Source organism: Myzus persicae, unplaced genomic scaffold, assembly GCF_001856785.1.
Source record: "Myzus persicae strain clone G006 unplaced genomic scaffold, MPER_G0061.0, whole genome shotgun sequence".
Lineage (NCBI taxonomy): Eukaryota > Metazoa > Arthropoda > Insecta > Hemiptera > Aphididae > Myzus > Myzus persicae.
In genome coordinates, this window is record NW_019104211.1 from 410565 (window position 1) to 421296 (window position 10732).

Consider the following 10732-nt stretch of genomic DNA (forward strand, 5'->3'; position numbering starts at 1 on the left):
TGAAACATAATAATTCTGCTCTACTCGAATAAAATGGTTTAAGTATGACATCGTTTTAATACAAATATTTTGTGCATATTTTTTAGATAAGTAACAATATTTTTTAAAGATTGTTATGTCCAGTGTTTTTATATTTATTTTTTGCCTATGAATATTTTTCTAAATTTTATTTCAAATTTTTTTTCGACAAAAATACCATAATTGAACTTTTTATACGAGTACTGCAGAATCGTACATACATATAAGGTTTTTATTACACCGATTCAAACGTAAAAGTTGTATACAAGTCGTGTGCATAGTTTGCGAATCGTATAATATGTGATAGATTTTTTTTCCAGGCAAAAGCGGAATTGATCAAAGAATTCGAGGCCAAAATACAAAATGTTGAATTCGGGGTTGGGCCGAGCATTAAGACCGAGTTCAAACAATGATACGAATAAAGTCGTACAACTAGCTACGTAGTTAGGGTACTAGCCAATAGGCGCCTAGTAAATACAAAAAAGAAAAAAATTATTCTAATCAGAGGCAATAAATAATATTTTATAATATGTGATGCATTTGAAAAAGTAAGTTTAGAGACACTTGCGCTGATTTCAATGTCGATCCCTAAAGACTGACCGATCGATTTAACTCGTTATTGTAGTTTAATTTGATTAATTTTGCCATTTATTATAATTATTTTTAATTATTTGTATTCTCTCGTTCTGTACAAGTCTTGTGAATTAAATTTACAACGACCGGTGGTAGTGTATTATTGTTATGTTGTAATATATTGGTTTTATTTATTTATTATTATTATTATTTTTTTTTTTTTTGTTATTGAAGGCGAACAAACCTTTTTTATTGTGATATCTATATTAATTTTTTTGTTAAACATTTTGTGATAATTTTGTTCTATACGCAGCCTCACATCGTATACTATATTACCTACATTCATTGACAATCATTATTTTTCAGTTACATTTTTTTTTATTATTTTCTACTGAATACCTATTATTTTACTATTTGATTTGATTAGATTTATCCTATCTATGTTTGTGTACCTATAATATGGCTTTATTATAGTGTACTTATTATATTATTACTGTCTGATGCATATAGTTTACAACAATGCAAACAATTAATTACACTACTTTATTATTATACTCACGTCGAATTTTTCATTATATTATTACCTAGATATTTGTATTGTGTACCTATACGTTTTATTAAATTATTGTTATTAAATATATATATTATATAGGTTGGTACCAGATAGATTTCAATAATTAATTTTACATCAGTCTAGTCTGATTTGTTTTAATCTTGTACACAATGTAATTTTGTTATTTTAAAATATTTTAAATTGTACTCACTGGCGTTTATATACATCATTGTTTGTTTTCAGAAATAAAATCTTAGATCCTGTTACGCTTGACTATGTAGTCGAGCATCAACGTATTGCTTTGTAATACACGAACTAATAATATAATAAAGACAATTTAAACTCGCTAATATTTAGATTTGTAAATTTATTCCAATGTCTGTATATTTATGTGTTAGTTTTATTTTTAATGGGAAAACTTTTAAAAAATAATTAAATGGTCAGTGATCAGATATTTTTGGGAAATGGTTTTCTGATTTTTTTGGAAAAAATCATTTATAAGACTGTTATAAGTATATGAGTATAGTAGAACTTCGATTAACCGTCACTGTCGGGACCGGGGCTATGCCGGTTAATCGAATAGACGGTTAACAGAAATTTTGCAAAAAAAAACGTGTGCATACATATATGTACACACATTTATTATATTTTTTACGTGTGTGTACTTTAAAAAAAAAATTACTTACATATAACATATAAATTAATTATTATAACACATATAAATTATAAACATACATACCACACATATTATAAAAAAAAATCTGTAATTTTAGTTTGGTTTTTTGATTCTCTAGATTTTTTAGCAGAAATATTACGTATTTGACGTAGAAGTAAGACTTGCGTAGCATTTGACAATCGTCTAATCGCCTAATTATTTATTTTTTTCGGCGATGACCGATGACGGATAACAGAGAGTGGCGGTTAATCGAAGTTCTACTGTACCTACAAATATATATTATTGTTGAGGTCAACATATGGTAAAAAAATTGTAATGTGATATGAATGAATATACTTTCTACTTGTCGTCTCATAGGTATGCTCACTTAACATAAAACATTTTTATATTTTTATAGTTTACAAATAATAAATAATCAGTTCACTATTTTGTATTAATACATCAACGTTTTCATTCTGACATAGATAAAAATGAGTGAGTGAGATAGAATTATCATTGGCATATTCTAGTGGTGAAATTTGCTACTGAAAACATATTGTTTCCAATGACATTCCAAAATCCATCAACATCATACACTTTTATTATATCGTGTAATTCATATCATACAAGAATCTTAATTATAAATGTAAAAAACCCAAAAATAAGCTTTAAAAAATTGTTTGTACCAACATCATACATTTTAACATAGTTAAATACTTTGGAAGTTGAGTTTAATGAATCATTCGGAATATTATGATTTATAGGTTTCGAGATTTTTATCGAGATTTTTATACTCTTAACACACAAATTAAAATAAGCAGTACAGTATGCTACATATACAGTAATTATGTCATATAAATTTATTATTTTATTAAGCTTCAATACAGTAGCATTTATACTTCTCTACTAAAGTCGTCGAAAGTGTAACACTATTTTCATATCCTAAATGTTATCGCTACAGTTTGAGAATATTAATTCACCTAAGAACAATGAACTTAGATATTTTGATACATATTACAGCTATTATGTACAAGTCATCCAAGAAAACAATATGATAATATGACAAGTTAAAATATTATTATATAATAAGTGACAAATGTAATTTAAAACCAAAAGTCATGTCACTGCATAACTCTTAAGTTGTACCATTACTGAAATAAAATGTAATGTGAAGCGTATCAAAATAATTTTGTTTGTAACACAATAACAGCGTTCAAACAATTAATGTTTATAAATTTTCACACGTATGAATAGACGATTAAAAGTGACTTAAATTAATTTTAGTGTCAAATTAGCACACTTCATTAAAATATCGTTGCATAGTTACTTTGGTTGACATGGAATCCAAAATGTCCACTTACATGTTTCTATATTAATTTAATTAAACTAATGAACTTGTCTAGCCTTGTCATTTCGTAAATTATTACTAAATAGGTATAGTGAAAAAAACATATGATGACATATTGAGTATAAGCTATGAGGTTTACATTTATCATATTTTACAATACCTTACACCTATGGGAAATCCTAATCGACGGCATACATCTGAGATTATAAAATAATCCAACAAAAGACTAGCTGGTCATTAAACATTACTTTAGTATACAACATGAAGTTGTACTAGCATATTTCGTTCTGTTCGGGTTGTCCTCATAAAATATTTCGATACTTTCAAGTTAAAATTCACAGGGAGATGAAGTCGGATGATAGCTATTTCTTTAGAGGCGGTGAACTGTACATCAGCACTTAAGATATTGCACATCTATAGGAGTCACCGGAAGAATCGATGTTTATACGTAAGTTTGTTTTCACATTATTTTGAAGCTTAAATTTACTTTTTGACTTGATATAAATATTATGTCACGAATATTTTATAACTGGTAATTATTTTTCACAAATCCGCTATAACGATAGAATTATACTACTCGAACTACCCAAATTTTATTTTCCTTCTAATATCCATACCTATCAAAGATACGTATAATTTAATACACCTAAAAAAATGTTCACGGAGTGATCAACTGTCTACTCCGACCACCCCGAGTGAATGCTTATGAATAAATAATAGTATGCTTATGTATAGGTACCTATATAAATAGTATTATACACACACAAGGGCATTCCCTTAACCGTACGTACCTTAAAATACAACGTAAATGCACATATTTTTATTTTAAAAAAAGCAATGTATAAATACGCGAACAATCCAAACGTCATCTTTTCACCGAACCCTTGTTAATATGTACCTATTTTGCCTATACTATACGCCGGATAACTTCTTATCGTAGTCTATACTCAAAACATAGGTATTAAATATTTTACTTTATTTTTGATTATACCAATACCTACATAATAAAATAAAGTTCAGTCTAAATTGATTGTTAGCAAAACTACCAGTTAGATCCAGAAGGATTATGAGAACTGTACGAAGCATACAATAATGAAACCCGTCTCTTTTTCGGGATTACCTAACCTTAAATTGTATTATAAATCGATTTATAAATTATTTATCATTAAATTGTAATTTATATACGAATAATATTTTTAAATTACAACAAAATAACTAAAATAAGTGACTCTTTGTTTAAATATCTAATTTTATTCAAATTTAAATTTAAAATACCTACAAAAAAACTGTGATCATACAATATTTTTTCAATTGTTTTTGTTACTGAATAAACTACTTTTTAAAAACCTTGTTCAACTCATATTTATCAATATTGGCTGATACTCAAATAACAAAAATTCAACAGCATAATAATGTGATAGAAAATGTTTATTAATAGACTTCAAAGTTTAAGAGACATGTTTATAATTATATTAATTCCTTGACTCCTAATACATTTGATATAATCAATATCACTATGTAGACTAGTATCAAATATTAATTAATAATTTACCAATACCTAAGTGTTGCAATTTGTAAGTTTTATATAAAATATAATAACTAATAAGATTATAAAAAAGTTTATGGCACCTGCGAAGTATTCATAACTATAATTCACAACTAATATTTTATAGATTGTATTACTTCAAAGTTTTAATTTTCATCTCTTACTAATAATAATTTATATCAGTATTCCATTTTATACATTTTGTGTTAAAGTCGATTTATCGAAAAAAAATTAATTTCTTACCTAAGCTAATTTACAGTTTGTAGAGTACAGTGATATTTTAAACAGACTTTTATTTAAATAATAAATAATTGTAATAAATTAATAGATCCTGTAAAGCTCCCGAAACCAAAAAAAAATTTTAGTTGCTTTATATTAATAATATTATTAATTGTTATTTGTTAAACTTTATTCTATTTCTTTCTTTAATCAATCGTGTTTATTGAAGATTCCAAATTCTTTTATGACCATTTATATCATAATGTAGTTATTATAAGTTATAAGTTATAACCAATAAATGTCATTGATCAGTCTCAACTTTTCATATCAGAGCGGTCTGCGTTTTATAAATTGTTTATTAAAATTTGATATGGCAATATTCAAAATATTTTATTTAAATAAATTCTTTTTCAGTAGGTAATATACTTATATTATGTTCAACAATATGATCCGTATAAATATTAAAATGTTAATTTTTATTTCAATAACCCTTTGAATGTCTAATTTTTATTTACCAACCTATATTTAGGTATTATAAATGAATTTTTTTTAAACAATTTTTATTTAATAGTGTTATAGTTTTTTACTCATCGATGATAATAATTATTCACAAGACAATTATATGCTAGAGTCTAGACTCTAGAACCTGAGTATCGGGACTTTTACACAAAAATGTGATACGGGTAACATATTGATCTAACCTAAAGTAGGAGTTTTTATTAATTATTGAGCAAATTCTTAAAATGTACCTAATAGTTTTTATTTGATTGTTACATTGTTATTGCTTATTAGATTTATTTATGAACATTAAGCTCATTAATAAAGTATATATTTATAAAGTTTATAGAAGGACTTATTACAATTACTTGTTAGGTAAATTTGTTTTAGTTCAATAGTTTATTAATAAATATTTATTTTTGAAATATTGTGTTCAAGAAAACAAGTAAATGGGATTACTGCCATAGTACTATTATAGAGTTAAAATGATTATAACATATTATAGGTGTACAAATTAGTTGAAATTACAATTAATACATAATAATAATATACAGTCCTATAGAAATAACACCAGTTAACAATATTGGAAGTCAAATATTTTCTTCGATCACGAAATTGTTATTTATTATTTAATGTTACTTATCAAAGTATTATTACGTAGATATTTACTATTTACATTAGTAAGTATACTTTACATTGTGTATGGAACATCTCAAATGCGGGAGTCAGACACTCAGACCTCAGAACTGCTGTTGGCGCTAAAAGCTCGTAACTCTGCGACTATGACCATTCCAGTGTAAAATGATTGTATTATCATTGCGTACGATAACAACTGTTATCTACCGTTCTATAATAGAATCACAGAACAAACGTAGAATCAATTATCCTGCGATATCACATTCTGTGGTCCTATCAGTGTTTTTATTATCTATATGCACCGCGCTGAGGATCTCGTATTCGGAATTCCCATATGCAATATGAACTATACAGCAGCTACGGTCCTTACTTCCATTGTAAGAAGAATAATTTACAAAATATATGACTAATAATACATTTTAGCAGTCAATCTTTCTTCACTTGCTAGCAGTGATGTTGCTCACTTCGGATTCGAAACTCGTTGCCTAAGTTTTTTTTTTATTTTAAACTAATAAATGTAAAAAAAATATGAGTGACGGTAAGCAGACTCTTGCAAAGAAAGTAAAATTACACTATGACACACAATCAAGTGATTCAAGTCAAGAGTAAGTTAATTATATTTTTATAATAAATTCATGTGTACCTAAAACTATTTTGAGTACTTTGTTAGTCGATTCCATACGCATTTGAGCGTTAAATTTCACTGAGGTCCCTAGAGGTGTTGATTTAACTATGTTGTGTAGTTAACAGTAACAATTTGTTTTGATGCGTTAGGTAATACAGCCAATCTAGTATCTTGCTTGTTTTCTGCTAGTGAAGTAAAATAACTAGTAATTTTGTTTCAAATTAACTTCATAAAAAGTATAGTTACAACTACATCATTACCCATATGTTAACACCACTATTTTAAAGAGTTAACTTACTACAGCTGATTTGGTTGTTAAAATGTATAAAAAAAATTCATACGGTCGTGGTCTTTGCTATGAGATTCATAACCTTCTGAGCCACTATCTAACTTACCAATTTTTAGGATTATTATTAATACTCATAAGATAAACAGTTAATGTGCAGATGAATTGAATCCTGATGTATGTACTGTCTATAGTTTTAATCTTATTGATACCAATAAGGCAATGAGACAGTTCATTAGTGCACCCAATACGCGTTTAATTTATCATACATCTATGATTACCTTACATTGCAATACCCAACTTTCAATAATCATCACAGTGGTCAAAAAATATTCTTATTGTACTAGTAGTTTTTTCTACTATTTTCATTCATCTGAAAATATTTAATTATACTAAAATATATTTTAGTTTTCTTTGACTCATTTATATTTTTAGAGTAAATGATATGAAAAAGAAACGTCAACAAAGATACAGAGAGCACAACAGAGAAAAACTAAAGAAGCGTGAAACGGAAAGGAAGCAATGTCAACAAAATTCAGAAATTATTGCAGAATTATGTTCCTCTTCAAACATTAATGGAGTGGAATCAAATAATAAAGATATAACAGATGCTAACTCTAAAAGTTTATCTGGTTTGGAAGGAACACAAACATCATTTGTTCAAAAATATGAGCAGTACATATTTCATTAATTATCATTATACAAATAATACATTTTTACTTTTTTAGAGCAGCAAAAAAGAATGCTATTCAAAAAAAAAAAGAACGCCAAGAAAGATACAGGAAACAAAACAGAGAAAAACTGAAGAAGCGTGAAGCAGAAAGGAGGCAACGTCAACAAAATTCAGAAATTATTACAGAATTATCTACCTCTTCAAACATAAATAGAATAGAATCAAATAATAAAAAAATAACAGATCGTAATTCTCAAAGTTCATCTAGTTTGGAAGGAACACAAACATCATCTGTCCAAGAAAATGAGCGGTACATATTTCATTAATGAGCATCACACTAATAATGTATTTTTACTTTTTTTATTCCTTTTTGTTTATATTTTTACATTTTTAGAGCAGCAAAAAAGAATGCTATTCAAAAAAAAAAAGAACGCCAAGAAAGATACAGGAAGCAGAACAGAGAAAAACTGAAGCAGCGTGAAGCGGAAAGAAGGAAAATTATTGCAGAATCATCTACCTCTTCTAACATAGACTATAATATAGCATTAATTTGTGAAGCAATAATAGATGATTAAATAAGTACACATTTTCGAAGTGTTTAGTAGTGTTGCTGGTTTGAAAGACACACAGAATCTATATGTTGAAATAACTGAGCGGTACAAATTTTATTTTTATTCTATCCACAGCAAATATTATATTATTAATGTACTTTTTATGATGTTATAATAATTTCAGAAATGAAAGAGGTCAAGCAATTGCAATTGAAGCACTAATTTTGAATAACTAAAGTAAATTTATATGTAAAAATATCACTTACAAATATGTTAACTATAATATTTAAAATAATCAATTTAGACATGCTTGTTCAATTTGCAATCGACTTTAGGAGTTTGAAAAAGATTTGAAGAAACCACATGCTAATGCAAATATAATAAACACAATAACTGTAAGTATATATGTATATATGTATATATATATAATAAAATAAAATAAAACTTATATAATAACAAGATAATAATAATAATTCACTATATAAAATATACTTTTTGTCTATTCTTACAGAATGTGCAAGACTCAAGGCAAAACATGGATATACTTAATATTTGCTCTACATGTAAATCTGCATTAGATTAAAATAAATCCCTAATTTCAATGTTAGTAATGAATTTCATTATCTGGAAATACCACAGCATTAGCCAAAAATATATTTTATCGCTGAAAGAAGGTTTATTTCTCCTGAAATTATTTTCATGCAAATAAGAAGATTGAGGCATGTTCAAAGACAATTTGGAACATGGACAAATTATTAATGTTCCTGTTACCATTGATGTACCAGTATTTATAGTATAAAATAAGAAAAAAAAACTATTTACAATAAATATTAATAGTTAAAGGCTATTAAAATATCCATGATTTGAATTTATTTGTCAATAATGATTAAGACATTTAATAGATATATATATATAATAAATATAAACATTTATAAAATGCTCAATTATTGTATAACTAAGGATTTAATATTTAATGCAAGATTTCTCATAAGTATTTCATAGTACAATAAAAAAAATGTCTAAAAATTATATAAACACAGTTTTTTTGATAGAAATATGTATGACATTAACCAAATATTTAAAAAAATATAAATTTCATTACCTACCTACATTTCACAACTACATGACATATTTAAATGTATTAAAACTGCAGACCATTTCTATATTTTACCTATACACATTTATTGTACTGTTTATTGAAGCATTAGGTAACTATGTTTATGATTAAAACAAATATTCCAAAACTTTAGTATGTTGCAAAATGTTGAAAGTACTGTATTGTTGCTTTAACGATTTTCAGGCTCAAACACATTTCCCTAAAAAATATGTAATAACTGTTTAATAATAAATATAATGATGCAATATTATTAACTTCATTGTACTATAGGTAATGTACTGGGCTTGCATGCTATATAACTGCCATATAAAAATTTTGTAAAAATATACCTATTGTGAAATGTATCCCCTTTATCATAATTATTAATTTTCTATTTCGTTTTGACATTTAATATGATAAAGGTAAAATATAGGATTTTTATTTTATTTTTACCAAAATGTTCTTATTTGGTCAAACCTACTACTTATGCCGCTCTTATTATCTATTATAATTTATAATCCTATAATAATAATGTATCTATTGCTTTAGTTATTAAACAAACAAATTTTTTAATAATTTTCATTAGGTAGGTAACACAACTAACAACTTTGATATGTCATATACATTTAAAGAGTATTTAAGCCTATGTTCAGCACCCACGATTATAATAATTTAAAATATATATACGTATAGGTAACAATATTGGTGATTAGCAACCATGAATATAATATATATAAATAAGTTGCTGCAATTCGTGTCAAGTAAACTTATAGGATGATTTTTTAAGCATGTTCATCCTATTTTTATGCTTAAATTGTTTTTGGAATTTTTAAACACGCTTGAAACTAGGGTTACCATTAGTACTCTTTTAAGAGTACATGTACTCTTATAAGCTCTTAAAATTTTTGTACTCTCACTTTTTTTATATTGGCAGCAATTTACTCTTTTTTTCTATTTCTATTAAATTCCGAAAATACCGAAATGCCACAAGTCGTAATAAATTTATAAGCTAATCTAATAAAGTAATAACATAAATTTAAATTTAATCGGCACGGACGTTATCAATGTTATCGACGTTTTTCTCTGAAATGTCTACGGTATTACGGTATATATAATATATGTCACATTATGATCGATGTTTGAAAATTGGAATTAGTCTAAGTTAGTATTTGCTACTATGTACTATAGTTACAACCATATAGTTTAGTTCATTAATTTCACGCTTATGCAGGCACGCCCGCAAAGATGTAGCTCACTAGGTGCAAAATATTTTTAATATCAATATAAGATGTGGGGGGCTTTTCCCCCCACACCCCCTAAAACTTATTACATGACATATATTATTTATCATCAATAATGGGTATAACAAAATATATTTAAAACAACTCATTTTATTTATTACTTCTTATAAAATATAAAAATTAGATAGAATTTTAGATGTATAACACACACATA

The 10732-nt window shown here is 26.2% G+C and overlaps 3 protein-coding genes across 3 annotated transcripts in view; 2 read left to right on the top strand and 1 right to left on the bottom strand.

The window, feature by feature from the left end:
* The window catches only part of LOC111040038 (1-phosphatidylinositol 4,5-bisphosphate phosphodiesterase classes I and II), a 53145-nt gene extending 51649 nt beyond the window's left edge, over nt 1-1496 (top strand). Inside the window, exon 18 of the mRNA XM_022323727.1 lies at nt 339-1496. Within this exon, the coding sequence (XP_022179419.1) occupies nt 339-431 (93 nt within the window). The 3' untranslated portion in view covers nt 432-1496. The remainder of the gene's footprint in view (nt 1-338) is intronic.
* A 4815-nt stretch (nt 1497-6311) lies between these two features.
* LOC111040075 (histone-lysine N-methyltransferase, H3 lysine-79 specific-like) lies at nt 6312-8521 on the top strand. The gene is made up of 6 exons (XM_022323805.1): nt 6312-6651; nt 7393-7632; nt 7686-7940; nt 8025-8286; nt 8366-8418; nt 8486-8521. The coding sequence occupies exons 1-4, from the start codon at nt 6575-6577 to the stop codon at nt 8203-8205; spliced, it is 753 nt and encodes a 250-aa protein (XP_022179497.1). The 5' UTR covers nt 6312-6574; the 3' UTR covers nt 8206-8286; nt 8366-8418; nt 8486-8521.
* A 770-nt stretch (nt 8522-9291) lies between these two features.
* The window catches only part of LOC111040078, an 11239-nt gene continuing 9798 nt past the window's right edge, over nt 9292-10732 (bottom strand). The window contains exon 6 of the mRNA XM_022323808.1: nt 9292-9497. Coding sequence (XP_022179500.1) covers nt 9468-9497 — 30 coding nt within the window. The 3' untranslated portion in view covers nt 9292-9467. The remainder of the gene's footprint in view (nt 9498-10732) is intronic.